This window comes from Ovis aries, chromosome 4 (genome assembly GCF_016772045.2).
Source record: "Ovis aries strain OAR_USU_Benz2616 breed Rambouillet chromosome 4, ARS-UI_Ramb_v3.0, whole genome shotgun sequence".
Taxonomy (NCBI): Eukaryota; Metazoa; Chordata; class Mammalia; order Artiodactyla; family Bovidae; genus Ovis; species Ovis aries.
This window is the reverse complement of record NC_056057.1, coordinates 19904213-19919593: the sequence shown is the minus strand read 5'-3', so window position 1 is coordinate 19919593 and position 15381 is coordinate 19904213. Positions and strand designations below refer to the sequence as shown.

The 15381-nt window shown below is 39.7% G+C and overlaps 1 protein-coding gene across 1 annotated transcript; it reads left to right on the top strand.

The window, feature by feature from the left end:
- The first annotated feature begins 3740 nt into the window (after window positions 1-3740).
- On the top strand, window positions 3741-11009 carry NDUFA4 (NDUFA4 mitochondrial complex associated). The gene is made up of 4 exons (XM_004007753.4): window positions 3741-3877; window positions 5252-5340; window positions 5965-6025; window positions 10792-11009. Exons 1-4 carry the CDS (start codon window positions 3836-3838, stop codon window positions 10846-10848), a joined length of 249 nt encoding a protein of 82 aa, XP_004007802.1. The 5' UTR covers window positions 3741-3835; the 3' UTR covers window positions 10849-11009.
- The last annotated feature ends 4372 nt before the right edge of the window (window positions 11010-15381 follow it).

Here is a 15381-nt window from a genome sequence, read left to right as displayed (position 1 = left end):
CTTTGTTAGCGAAGTAATGTCTCTGCTTTTTAATATGCTGTCTAAGTTGGTCATAACTTTTCTTCCATGCGTCAGTGTCTTTTAATTTCCTGGCTGTAGTCATCATCTGCAGTGACTGAGATGAAGCTCAGGTTCTTGACATTTCATCACAGAAAGAATTCAATGAATGACAAAGTGGTAAGAGGTGGATTTATTTAGAGAGAAACACACTTCATAGACAGAGTTTGGGCCATCTCAGAAGGCAAGAGCAGCAGCAAAATGTGATGTGGTTAGCTTCTACAGGCTGAGTAATTTCATGGGCTTGAATGGGAGGATCACTTCAACTGTTTTAGGGAAAGTGTGGAGAATTCCAGGAATTGGACTACTGCTCATTTTTTGGACTTTTATTCTCAGCCTTTGAACCATCTTGGTGCCTGTGGATGTGTCTTTCAGCTTGCTGTTGTGTTACAACCAGCGTATACTGAGGCTCAAAATCTAGTGGAAGTCCACTAGTCTGCCATCTTGGACCTATTTGATTCTAATCAATTTATGTCATGTCTTCAGGCTATACCATTCTTTTAAAGGTTGTGCCCTGCCCTCCTTCCCTCCTGTTTGTCTTCCCAACCAGTATGTAAACTCCATTAGTGAGGAACAAGTTTTTCTTTCAGCTGCCATAGTTAAAACAGTGCCAGATGCAGAGTAGGTACTTAATAAATATCTACTGAATGAATGAAAAAGATACCAGTCTTCATAAGCTTCATGTCATTTTAATAATCACCACCTCTTCTCCAGCACAATTCGAAAGCATCAATTCTCCAGAGCTCAGCCTTCTTTATGGGCCAGTTCTCTTAATCTGAATAATTGGCATCAATCCACAGAGTTAGAATGGAACCTCTGAAACTATCCTGGACTCGCTCGTCTTCCCACTTCTATGTTTGACCAATCACAACGTCTTGGTGCTACCTCCTAAATATCTCTGCAATCTTTTCTTCATCATTTCCTACACTAGTGGAAGCTACCATTACCTAACATGGACTATTGCAATGGCCCTTTAACCATTCCCCCCTCTTTCATGTTTATCTCTAGTGATTCAATTTTCATAGACAAAGCAATCACTTAAAGTCACATCTTGCTTTTGCCTAACTCCCTAATGCTTTCAGCATAAAACCCATGCTGTATAAATGACCACTGGTGCAACAGATCTGATCCCTGCCCACCCCCTACCCCCCACCCAACTGCCTCGCTTCCTCTACTATTCAAGTTCCAACCAAACCAGACTTCCCTTCTTAAAAAGTTGCTGTAAGACAAGTGTACCCCAACGTTCATCGCAGCACTGTTTATAATAGCCAGGACATGGAAACAACCTAGATGTCCATCAGCAGATGAATGGATAAGAAAGCTGTGGTACATATACACAACGGAATATTATTCATTAAAAAGAATACATTTGAATCAGTTCTAATGAGGCGGATGAAACTGGGGCCTGTTATACAGAGTGAAGTAAGCCAGAAAGGAAAACACCAATACAGTATCCTAATGCATATATATGGAATTTAGAAAGATGGCATCCAGTCCCATCACTTCATGGGAAATAGATGGCGAAACAGTGGAAACAGTGGAAACAGTGCCAGACTTTATTTTTTGGGGCTCCAAAATCACTGCAGATGGTGATGGCAGCCATGAAATTAAAAGACGCTTACTCCTTGGAAGAAAAGTTATGAACCACCTAGATAGCATATTCAAAAGCCAAGACATTACTTTGCCGACTAAGGTCCTCTAGTCAAGGCTATGGTTTTTCCTGTGGTCATGTATGGATGTGAGAGTTGGACTGTGAAGAAGGCTGAACGCCGAAGAATTGATGCTTTTGAACTATGGTGTTGGGGAAGACTCTTGAGAGTCCCTTGGACTGCAAGGAGATCCAACCAGTCCATTCTGAAGGAGATCAGCCCTGGGATCTCTTTGGAAGGAATGATGCTAAAGCTGAAACTCCAGTACTTTGGCCACCTCATGTGAAGAGTTGACTCACTGGAAAAGACTGTGATGCTGGGAGGGATTGGGGGCAGGAGGAGAAGGGGATGACAGAGGATGAGATGGCTGGATGGCATCACTGACTCGATGGACGTGAGTCTGAGTGAACTCCGGGAGTTGGTGATGGACAGGGAGGCCTGGCGCGCTGCGATTCATGGGGTCGCAAAGAGTCCGACCGACTGAGCGACTGAACTGAACTGAATGATAACCTTGTATGCGAGACAGCAAAAGAGACATAGATGTATAGAACAGTCTTTTGGACTCTGTGGGAGAGGGAGAGGGTGGGATGATTTGGGAGAATGGCATTGAAACATGTATAATATCATATATGAAACGAATCGCCAGGTTCGAAGCATGATACAGGATGGTTGGGGCTGGTGCACTGGGATGACCCAGAGGGATGGTAGGGGAGGGAGGTGGGGGTGGGGTGGGGAGGGAGGTGGGGGGGTGGGGAGGGGAGGGTTGGGGAACACGTGTACACCCGTGGCGGATTCATGTTAATGTATGGCAAAGCCAATACAATATTTTAATTAGCCTCCAATTAAAATAAATAAGTTAAAAAAAAAAGCCTCTTTAGTTTTCGACAGTCACAACTATTACCTCTCTCTATACATCTACCTCCCTCCATTTCGTTTGGTTAACGTTTTCTCCTTCCCGTCTCCCGTTACTTTTTTGGAGGAGACTTTCTTTCCAGGTCCAATTAGTGGTGTGATCATTTGATTAATGCTTTAAATTACATATGAGGTTGGGGTTCAGAGTGTCCTCGAATGCCTGGGAAGACTTTTGGGTTAAAAATAGAAAAAGAAAAAACAGGTAAATGAGAATTCCAGTATTGGGATACCGGAGTAACAAGACCAATAGAAACATATTTTTAGAACGCAGTTTTAGACCCGGGCAGAGAGGAGAGAGTGGCAATGTCGCAGAGGTCTTTGTAGCACCTTTGTAGCCAGGCTCCTCTGTCCGTGGGACTCTCCAGGCAAGAATACTGGAGTGGGTTGCCATTTCCAGCTCCAGGGAATCTTCCCGTTCCAGGGATCGAACCCGTCTTCCGCACTGGAGGCAGATTCTTTACTAGGTCTGAGCCACCAGGGAAGCCCTGAACATTTAAGCGACGACCAGGAACTGTTTCCAGATCACATTGACAAGACTACCGCCATCTGTAAGTCATTTACTAGTTTTTAACTTCTGCCCCTCAATGACATTCAAGGACAGGAAGCAGCTGCAGTAGTTTTAAACCGCAGTCGCTGACCTCAGTGGCTAGAGACTCGACCTGCCCTCTAGGCGGCCGGCGCCCAGCAGCCAGAGGCGCCGCGCAGCTCCCGGAGCGGCTGTCAGGGCGGCCGGCGCGCAGCCGGCACGCGCGCCCCCAGCTTCTCGGCGCGCGGACCAGGCTCGTGGACGTCTAGCTAAAGACCGGGCTCTCTGAGCTCAAGGCGCGTGCGTCCGCCTGCCCGCCCCCTCTTCAAACACGCGGCCTCCCGAGTAAGTGCCCGTGTAGTCAATCGTAGGTTCTAGTTTTGACGCAAAAAAAATTACCCATTGAAAGTATAGCAAGGCATAGTAATGAGACTGTTTTGCTTTGCAGTCAAACGCTGTTGATTTGGCCAGGTAGAGCAGACGCCAGAGGTGCTGAGTCAAACAGGCATTATCCAGGACAGCTGCATCCGGGCCCTACTGCCGCAGGCCGCCCTCTGAGCCAGGGGTCCTTCAGGTAGGAGGTCCTGAGTGACTTTGGACGTCCGCTCCTCCCAGGTGCGGTGAGTGCTTAATCCCCGGCCTTGCGGCTTAGTTTTTCTCTCGGTTTGGAATCGAGGCCACTGTCGCAGCCATGCTCCGCCAGATCATCGGTCAGGCCAAGAGGCATCCTAGCGTGAGTGTCTTCCCTTGTCTATCTTGTTGGGGGGAGGCGTCTGCGTCAGTCCCCTGGGAGCTTCCTCCTTCAGCCCCTTACGGTTCCTCGGGGCTGGACCTTGCCTCACTCTGTCTTGTTCTCCTAGTTGCCCCAGGACCTTGAGTTCTGACCTTGCACGCCTTGCATTGTGGGGTTTGGCCTGGCATGGGGGAGGTGAGGGATACTGTCTCCAAAAGAATATGTTGGAACAGTGTGGTGGGCGCGCGTCGTTTTGCAGGTCGGTGGTACCAGGAGGGATAGCTGTGCGCTGGGTGGGTTAGACAGCAGGAAAGGTCAGGTATACTGTTTGTTGTGCTGTTGAAAGCCTTGTTTTCACTGCATTGCACCACCAGGCCTTAAGGAAAACGTGAAGATCTCTGAGTTTGGCATCCTCAGTTTCTCTTGACGTCTTGATATTTTGTGATATTTTAGGAGTGCGGAGTTCAATTGCGTTGAGTTCTTTTATATTTCACGTATTTTCCCCTTGCACATCAACGTCCGGTGGTCCTAAAACTCAATTACACAATCTTTAGTTTGTATTTTTAAATCTGATTGCCTAACTGTGCATTAAATGTGCTAGCAGTACGTTCCCAGAGATTATGTGTAATAGCGGTATTTAAAGTAGGTGTGTTTCTATATGCTCATTCAGACTTTACTTAACATAATTTTTGTTTTTCGTAACGTCTGTATAGAAGCAAGCTTAAATAATTTGCCAAGATCTTGTGTTTCAAGCCTTGACATGCGAGAAGCTGGAATTTAATGAGAGTGATGTATGACTATTAGGTAAAAAAGATGATGTATTTTCTTAGAAAATTTAAAATTTCAGTATAACGTTTTCCACGTTAAATCAGAATTATCCTCACATCCTTTAGAAAGTCTAGAAATTCCTTTTTTTTTTTTGAATTATTGAACATAGTTAAAAGTAATCTTCCTTAAAAATGAAGTCTTTTCTTTTAGACTTTAAGACCAGATTAAAAAGGTGGTTTGAAGAGAAAGTAAGTCTAGAGTTAGAACGCAGATTAGTGGTTGCCTGGGGCTGAAGATGGGGATGCCAGTGGCAGCAGTGGCCCTGAGAGAGATTCTTGGGGTGATGGGAATGTTCTAAAATTGTATTGTGGGACAGTTGCACAACTTTATACATTGACTGGAAATCGTTGGTTGTTGAAGTTAATGAATTTTACGGCATGTAAATCCCAATAAAGCTGTTAAAATTTTTTTTAAAAATAAAAAGATGATTAGAGATTTGGGAATCAGTGTGTAGAAACTACTGTAGTCTTTTTTTGTTTACTTTTATCAGTATGTAGGTATTTGAAGATGGCTGTTAATTCTCATCTATTTTGTTTTGGCTTCCAGTTGATTCCCCTCTTCATATTTATTGGAGCAGGAGGGACTGGAGCAGCACTGTATGTCATGCGCCTGGCATTGTTCAATCCCGATGTCAGGTAAGTGTTTAAAAACATTTAGAACTTTGATGGTTAACCAAACTGATTGAGGAGCCTCAATCTTTCTAGAGAGGCAGCGTCAAGTAATAGAAAGAAGCTGAAATTTGCTGTCCTAGGCTAAGTTCAGATCCCAGTTCTACTGTTGTTTTGTTTTGTTTTGTTTTCTGGTTCATGAAATTATCTAGATTTCTCTGAGTTGCATTTTCTCGTTGGTTGAATAGAACTGCCAGTACCCGTTTTGTAATGTTGTGATGATTGAGATCATAGTAATTTTATAAAACACTTAGTCAGGGTTGCTAGTATGTTTGAGTGTTTTTGGGGGGCTGTTTTTCTACAGTAGGGAATGCTTTCTTTTTTTTTAAACTAAAGTTTTCTGTGACAGGGTTAGGAACAAGGATAACTGCCCCAAGGGGCTCTCTGTGTTGTACCTTTTTCTAACTCGTTCCATGGGTTTGCTTAGTAGGGGTCTTTTCTCTATTTCAACTCTATAATGAAAATAACACTACTTCATTTGATAGGAAATGGAATTTGATCTATTCAAAATGATAGCTTCTGGAATATAAAACTATTTTAAATAGTATTTTGTAACTTTAATAATTACAATGTTTTATATATTTCTTCTAGTTGGGACAGAAAGAATAACCCAGAACCCTGGAACAAACTAGGTCCCAATGATCAGTACAAGGTAAGCTAAAAATTGTTTCAGAATTGCTGGAAAGTGTATTTTAATAAATTTTGTCATGGAGTAGGTCTTTTTTTGAAATAGATGTAAGTAAAACTCTATTATAATGAACTTTGAGAAATTACTAGATTGTTCTGTGAAAGTAAACTGGTATATTTTTCTAATAAATATCTTTTTAAGGACTTTATTCACAGGCTTTAGAGTCTGGGTGGGAAATGAAAATAATGTCTCAATTCTGCTGATTTGACTAAGGAAAAAAAGAGATAGTATGCTTAACATTTTCTCCAGTCTTGGTTAGTGTAGTGCAGTGATTCTCAGACCTCGGCATACATTGGCATCACTGGAGAGGTTGTTAAAATAGATTCTTCAACTCCACCCCCAGCAGTTCTGATTCACTTGATCTGTTGTGGAAACTGAACATTTGCATTTCTGATAAGGTTTCAGATGATATTGATGCTGTTGGTCCATAGGCCACACTTTGAGTAACTAATCTAGTGGCTGGTTTGGTTGGTGGTTTTTTTCTTTTTGATATGGTTGACATATTTCAGGTGAGAATTAGTAGGAAGAAGTGAAAATCAGTTGGAACTTATATTTTACCATAAACTTTCTAGGTACACTTTTTGACATCTTTCTGCAAAACTAGTTTATGAAACTACTCCAAAGAATGATTTCATGGACTGAGGCTATTTACTTTTAATTATGTTATTGATGCATAATTGACATGTAATACTGCGTAAGTTCGAGGTGTACAGTTTGTTGGTTGGGTGCACTTATGTATTACACTATGATTACTACAGTAGTGTTGGCTAACATCTTTATCATGTCACATAATTATCACTTTTGTGTTGAGAATAATTAAGAGCTAGTCTCTTAGCAACTCTGAAATTTATGATACTGTTGATGATAATCACTATATTGTGCATTAAGCCTCCAGAACTTGATGAGCTACTAGTCACAAGTTTCTGCCTTTAATAAAATCTTCCCAGTTTCCCCATCTTCTATCCCCTGGTAGTCACCAGTCTACTTCCTCTTTATTTTAGATTCTGTTTAAGTGAGGTTCGTACAGTATTTGTCTTTCTCTGTCTCAATTACCTCACTTAGTATAATGCCCATAAGGTCTATGCTTGTTGAAAATCTAAGACCATTTATTCCTAAGATGCTATGCTTCCATGTAAAATTTTTGTATATACAAAGAAAAAACCCTTGGCATGTCAAAGTTTTATTAGGATATGATTCATATACCATATGTGTGTACTAAGTCACTTCAGTTGTGTCCAACTCTTTGTGACCCAGTGGACTGTCACAGAGAGTCAAAGGGTGAGACAGAGGATGAGATGGTTGGATGGCATCACCAATTCAATGGACATGAGTTTGCACAAGCTCCAGGAGTTGGTGATGGACAGGAAAGCCTGGCGTACTGCAGTCCATAGGGTTGCAAAGAGTTGGACACAATTGAGTGACTTAACTGATGGACTGTAGCCCATGAGGCTATTCTGTCCGTGGGATTCTCCATGCAAGAATACTGGAGTGAGTTGCCATGCCCTCCTCCAGGGATCTTCTCAATCCAGAGATTGAACCCTCATCTCTTATGTCTCCTGCATTGGTAGGTGGGTTCTTTACCACTGGGGCCACCTGGGAAGCCCTTCATATACCATACAGTTTACCCACTTAAAGTATATAACTTGCCGTGAATTTTCCACTATGCCAGGCTCTTTCATCAAAAGCTAGCAGTTTCTTTGAGCACTGTTAGGGAGAAGTATCCAGAGCAAGGAGTGTTTAGGACCTTTTAGCAAATATATCTCCTTATTATAGAAATAATGCTGTCATTACTGATGACAGCAGCTTTTAAAATAATTACCACCTTTTGCAGACTCCAAGCCTTCTGTTCAACCTTCTGATTATAATTGGGCTTCCAAATGTTCAACAGATTTCTCTACAAGAAACAAAAATGTACTGGTGAACCTGAAGTGAGCCATCTTAGTTTTTGTCACATTTTGCCTCAAAAAATGATACTCAAGCATCCTATTTTTTCTCTCCTGTAAATTTATGTCCATTCTGGAGAAAATTATTCCACATCCAATAAACTTTGAAAAAGAAAATAGCAGCAACAAAAAAAACCCAGGCCTTGGTCCTCTCACCCCAAGAGCATATTGGAATCTCTGGTATGTAGTTCAGAAAACTCCCCAGGTGATTATGATAATGAAACTGATTACCAGTGTTTTAAAATATGATGTTCATGGGGTCACAAAGAATCAGACACGACTTAGTCACTGAACAGCAACAACAAGAATATGGTAACACATGCCAGTATAAGGCCGTGTGAGCTGGAAATGGAACGTTGCTGCAGCAGAAATCTAATGTGTGTGGCATAGATTGGGCTGTGAATAGCTAGGATATTGGTATTAGAGCCTGGAAAAATGAATCATATAATGGCAAAATATCTGATAAAGTGTCCCCTGCTGTAACGTGGAAAGCAGACTTTGTGCCTAAAGAGTTCATTATAAAAGATTTTGGAAACCAGGATGTTAGTAGACTATTGCTGGCTCTACTTGCCGAGATGAGTTTAGAAGAATTGGGACATTTGCAAGCAGAAATAGAAGGGAGCCAAGTCCAAAAACTCATGAGCTTGGCATGGATGATGTCTACTGTTCTTAAACCTAAACAGTGAGGTAAGCTAGGTTATTCTTTCTCTGTCATTCACTTTCCCTCACCTAAGAGAATTTTTTCTCAGGCCCTTTTAACATCAGGTTTGGTTATGTGACTTGCTCTGGCAAATCAAAGAAAGTGGTATCTGCCACTTCTAAACGAGCATGTGGTTGGTCCATTGTTCTTTTCCATTTTCCTCCTGAGACCAAATTGACAGTTAAGAGCTTCTCTTTCAGCCCAGATTAAAGTGAAAAGAACATAGAACAGTCAACTTAGAAAGGCAGATAATATGAATGAAAAATAAACCTTTCTTGAAAGCTGCTATGATTTGGTGGTTATTTTTTGCTATTTCACATTCTAGCAAAAGCTAACTAATACAAACAAGAGAGGAGGCTAAGATAGCATTTTAGCACTGAAGGTCTAGCAGCATTTATCAACTGAATAAAATACCCTGAAGCCAAGATCAGAATATGCTGTGTCTTCCCAGCTGTTGTTTCAGAAACTGCTGAGGTAGCTACCATTAAATTGAGAAAAGGATGGGGGACATGGAAGCTGAAAAATAAGGCAGATTTGAAAATTACTTTGACAGAGAACTCTGATACTGGTACATGGAGCTGAATAAAGCAAACATATCAGAAGTCTACTTAGTTTGAGAAAATTAGCAAAAATACTGTGAACTTTCTGCTCTGCTTGGGTGTAGGAGCTTGATCCTGCTTCTGACAACTTGATAACTTGATCCCAGTGGCTTCTTTTCTAAAGAATGAGTAAGGTTGTGATAATTAAGATAAATGATTCTGCTGATAGTGCCTGGGATCTTTTAAAACAGCCCAATAAATAATTCTTAAAATATAACCTGCAGTTCCTTTTATAAATATTCTCTTTTAACATTTTGTTAGTATGTTACAGATGAACAGTTGGTTTCTTTCAACTCTCATTGTCTAGTTCAGTTAATTCATAGGAGAATACTGTCAGAACAAAAAATACTAGTTTATGACTGATTCATACTTTAATGTTTATAAGGTTTATAAATGTCTACATATGTATCTCAAGGATAAGCTTTACAACCTGGGAATTTTTTAAAAAGTCAAATAAAATGAAGAATTTTTCAATTAGAGATCAAGAAGTTAGGGTGTTTCAAGAAATGAAGGGGTTTGAAGAAATAATGGACACAGATTTATTAGCTTCTTGTTTAAAAACTGAAGAAAAGATAAATTCTGCAGTTCGGATACTTCTGGAGTTAAATAATATAGTTTTCAAGTAATTATAGCATAGCCTCTTCAGTATTCTTTGGCATAAGATTATAGCCTTATCTGGGCTTACTACAAATCCTAATGTTTCCTTAGTACGATTGTTAGAGCAGTTAAAGTATAAATCATTTTTTAAAAAATTATTGGGAGTTAGAGGCAGTTTTTAAAGAAATGATAGTAAAATATATTTCAAATTAAGTTGAATATAGACATATTTATGAAAATTTAAAAACTTCCAAAGTACATTTAAATATATTTAAAAGCTTTTGTGCCAAAGGTGGTAAAGTATAAATTTGATTTTGATGCATTCTGGGTTAGGAAATTAAGAAAACCCCAAAGTAAAGGAGAGAGAAAAATGGAAAGAAAAGCCATCAAAGCAGACCAGTTTGTATCTAAAAACTAACAGAAACAAACATGTAACAAAGCATTACTTTGTATTATTAGCTGTTTATTGCTTTGAATCTTTCCCGTCTAAATTATAGCACTTTGCTGACCAAATAGGGATGATAATTGATACTCATTCTGTTGAAGATTCACTCCTGTACCTAATCTAGATGAAAGGAAAAATGTAAGAATTGAAAGTGTATGTCAGAAGAATTCATAATTATTCACCTTGAAAAGAAGAATTTTTTATAAGTTCCAACAGATCATACTGACTCTGCTTTTCTGAGGAAGACTGAATATTTTTACCTTACCAAAACCGTTATTAAGGATTGGAATTTTAACATCTTTGTTCGAATGACTTTTATATTGTTAAATATTTCTAATAATTCATGTCTATAATTGTTACTATAGAAAGCTGAATAAAAATGATCTTAAACTTCTATATCATCTTTGTGTATATGATTATCTAAAATATCTTTTTTCTTTTCCAAGTTCTACTCTGTGAATGTAGATTACAGCAAACTGAAGAAAGAAGGTCCAGACTTCTAAATGAAATATTTCACTATAAAGCTGATTAGAATGAAGGTCTTCCAGAAGCCATCCGCACAATTTTCCACTTAACCAGGAAGTATTTCCCCTCTAAATGCACGAAATCATGTTGGTGTATTGTGTTGGGGTTTACACTGATGAATAAATAGTCTGAAACTTGATATGTGTCTTTATTTAATGCTGAAACTCTACCCTGAACTTCATAACTTAGGATATGGGAAATTATTGGAATTTAAGGAATTTCTTGAATTTCTGTGTATTCATGTAACTTGAAAATAAGACTTTAAGCAGCTCTAATTAGACACTTTGATTTTGTGTACAGGCTGTTGTTAACACTGGGGCATATTTAAGAACTGGAATTGTAAATGAAAGGTAGATTTGGAAGATTATTCAAGCCTCTTTGGGATTGGCGAGATGAAAACATGAATTTCTGTTACTGGCTGATATTGAAGTATGTGCTGTTGTTAATACTGGTTTTTACTATGTCGTTCATTCTCTCTGCTGAAGATTTTCTAGGTTGTCAGTTGCCATGGTCTGGCTGGGGATTATAGTTGGATCTGACTCCATCACTGCTCACCAAGTGAATGGCGAAGAAGAGCTCTTGAGAACTTCTGAGTTTTGGCAGGTTTTCAAAGGCTAGGAAGTATGCTAGCAATTTTGATCCAATGAGCAGAACATTTCATTGGTGGCTAATGAAGAATTCGCCATGTCGTATTATCAGTTTTCCACGTGGTATGTGTAGATCATGACATTGTAGGAGCTTCAGGAATTTAGTGAGAAAATTTCAGATTTTAATATATAGGTCTACATTATACATATTTTGTGTTTACAAAGTAATGGTACATTTTACTTGTCAGAACTGAATTAAATGTTCATGTGAATTATCTCAAATACTTAAAAATATTTTTTTAAACAGTTAGGAAACCAAGACCAATTAAACCAAGATTGAATTATTCAAGTTCATTCCATTAGTCAAATGTGAATCAGTTATCCCTTGGTGTTTGGGAGGTTTGTTTCAGAAACACTGTTCCTCCCCGCTCCCTGCAAATACCAAAATTCACAGATGCTCAAGTTCCTTATATAAAGTGGCATAGTGCAGTCGACCCTCTGTATCCATGAAGGCGGAACACATGAATGTATTTGAACACATCTATTTATATCTGAACCCATCTGTTTGTATTTGAACCCAGGTAGTCTTGAATGTAGAATTGACTACTTCAAGCTCCTTGTCTTTTGATAATGTTTCTCCTCAGAGTTTCTCAGCCTTGCCATTGTTGACTTTCTGAGTCAGATGTCAGATGGTTTGTTGTGGTAGGGTGGGTTTTTATTTTATATTAGCGTGGTTAGTAGTATCCTTGTCCTCTGCCTTATATGCCAGTGACATTCTCCATGTTTTAAAACTAAAAACACTTGCAGACATTGCCAAATGTTTGGTGGACAAAATTGCCCCATTCCCACCCATGTCAGGAACCACTCTGGATGCTTTGGTACAAATCACCTCAAGGTTTAAAATTATGCTAAGATACAGGGATTTAGGTAAAATTCCTAAATAATTGAAAGACAAAAGATTTTATTATTTCCAAATAAATGCCTTACATTTCCTAGTACTAGAAAATCGTAAGTCTTTTAAGACTCTAATAATCTCTTTGTGATCAGTATTTCTGGACTTGCCCACACAAAAATGTAAAATTTGGTATGAGACATGTCTTGAAGAAACTACATCCAATTATTGCTGTTAAAGACACTGAAGTGGAAATGGAAGTTGACTGTCACTTAGGGCTGTATCATACAAATGCTGCCAGGAAAAATAACATGCCATTTTTTTTACCCTTGAATGAATTTGTTTAGAATTATATTTTTACTGTACTGCTTATTTAAATATACAGCAGATTACTGTCATTTCCTCATCTTAATGAGGTCACCAGGCAAAACTGCAATTCAGGACAGATGTTGCCTTGGGTAGCATTTTTGTATATTTGAAAAATTGCCATTTTCAGAATTGACAGATGCTTCCCAGGAGGTACTTGAATCAACCCTGAATATTCATTGGGAGGACTGATGCTGAAGCTGAAGCTCCAGTACTTTGGCCATCTGATGTGAAGAGCTGACTCACTGGGAAAAAGATCCTGATGCTGGGAAATATTGAAGGCAGGAGAAGGAGATGACAGAGGACGAGATGGTTGTGTGACATCACTGTGGCTATGAGTTGGAGCAAGCTCTGGGAGATGGTGAAGGACAGGGAAGCCTGGTGTGATGTGAAGAGCTGACTCACTGGGAAAAAGATCCTGATGCTGGGAAATATTGAAGGCAGGAGAAGGAGATGACAGAGGACGAGATGGTTGTGTGACATCACTGTGGCTATGAGTTGGAGCAAGCTCTGGGAGATGGTGAAGGACAGGGAAGCCTGGTGTGCTGCAGTCCCTGCGGTCAAGAGTCAGACACTACTTTGCAACTGAACAACAGTGTATTTGAAACAAGAAGCAAGCAAAAATTATACTGAATTTTGCTCTTTTCAAGTCTATTAACCCACCCTGATCAGGTTTTACCCTTATTACTTAACTAAAAATGCTTCAGTTTGGGGCATCAATGACCTCCACGTTTATAAATTTAAAAGTTAATTATCATTGCTCACTTTGACCTAATAGAGTTTACCCATCTCCTTGAAATATTCCTTCACTGTCTAGAACGACATGCTGTGCTTGTTTTTCTTTTACAGCTTTGGCTTTTCTACTCTGTTGGTGATATACTTCGGAGAAGGCAATGACACCCCATTCCAGTACTCCTGCCTGGAAAAATCCCATGAATGGAGGAGCCTGGTAGGCTGCAGTCCATGGGGTCGTGAAGAGTTGGACACGACTGAGCGACTTCACTTTCCCTTCTCACTTTCATGCATTGGAGAAGAAAATGGCAACCCACTCCAGTGTTCTTGCCTGGAGAATCCCAGGGCCGGGGGAGCCTGATGGGCTGCCGTCTATGGGGTCGCACAGGGTCAGACACGACTGAAGCGACTTAGCAGCAGCAGGTGAAATACTTTCGTTTCCATGAGCTTTTAGTGTTGGAGTGCGCCAAAGAAAAACACTGGGCTTTTTCACTATCTGAACTCTTCATCCAGGTTCGTGTCTTCAAGTACCATCGTTTGGCTGTTAAAAGTAATTTTTCAGACCAGGTCTTTTTTCATGTGTGTTTGTGTGTGTGTATCTCTGTTCACTTGGCCTCTCCCTGTGGATTCTTAGAGGCATCTTTAAGATGTCCGATATGAACTTGTAAACATCTCAATTTCTGCATCCACAGCCCTCAGTCCCACTGTTCTCAATATTGTCAGTTTATAGGAACGCCATCCTTAATAGTAGTTCAGTCCAAGATCCTCAGAGTCTTCATTAACTCTTCAACACCCTGTATCTACTATATTTGAGTATGTTTACTGTACCTAAAATAATACCCAGAATCTCACTGTTTTCAGCACATAATTTCCCCACTGTCACCTTGGCCTTAAGCCATCATCTAACATGAAGTAATAAATAACCTCTCAACTGGGTCTCCCTGTCTACAATCTGCTCTTAACAACAGCAGCCAAAGTGATCTTTAGTATATTCCTTTGTTCAATATCCACCAACATTTTCCTGTTTTACTCAGTAAAAGCTAGATTGTTTTGTTGCTAAGTCGTCTCTGACTTTTGCAACCCCATGGACTGTAGCCCACCAGGCTCCTCTGTCTATGGGATTTCCCAGGCTAGAATATTAGAATGGGTTGCCATTTCTTTCTCCAGGGACTCTTCCCAACCCAGAGATCAAACCCAAGTCTCCTGAATTGCAGGTAGATTCTTTACCGCAGTAAAACTTTCTGACTACTTTTTAAATATCTTCCTCTACTAAAATGTAAGCTCTATGAGTACACGAATATTTGGCCATTTTGTTTGTTGAAATATCCTCAGCACCTGGAATGGTACCTGGCATACAGTTGGTGTTCAAGAAATATTTGTTAATGAATGAAGGACCAATTCATCAGGTGTCTAGAGTGGCTAACCTTAAGTTGCTACAAGTGATTTTTGATGGAGGCAGAGAACCAGAATTAGAAATATGGAACACCTTTAGTGAAAGGGCTCTGAGCTATACTTTACGTCATCAACCCCAGTGGATAAGTTTTTAATAGGTCTTTTAAAATTTCCTGCTAAAGTATCATCTTTATACTGAAAAACATCTGTCCTGACATTTCAAGCTTATGTTCTTATTTCACAGCATTTTAGTTAGGATGAATCTGAATGTAGAAAAAGATAGGTACAAGCACAAATAAAACTAGATGAGTCCTCCTTTCATTAAAAAAATTCCCAAAGTCCATATACCATATTCACCATTTCCAAAAGATATCCATTTTCTTTCCTTCCCATTTTTCTCCTTTCCAGTTACGAAAGCAATGCATGCTCAGCATAACTAAAATAATTCACAGAAAGCATTTTTTATATATCCAAGGCTTTCCTTTAGTGGTATCAGAATATGTTGGAATGCTACTCTGTTACCACTTTCTCAAAAATGCTCA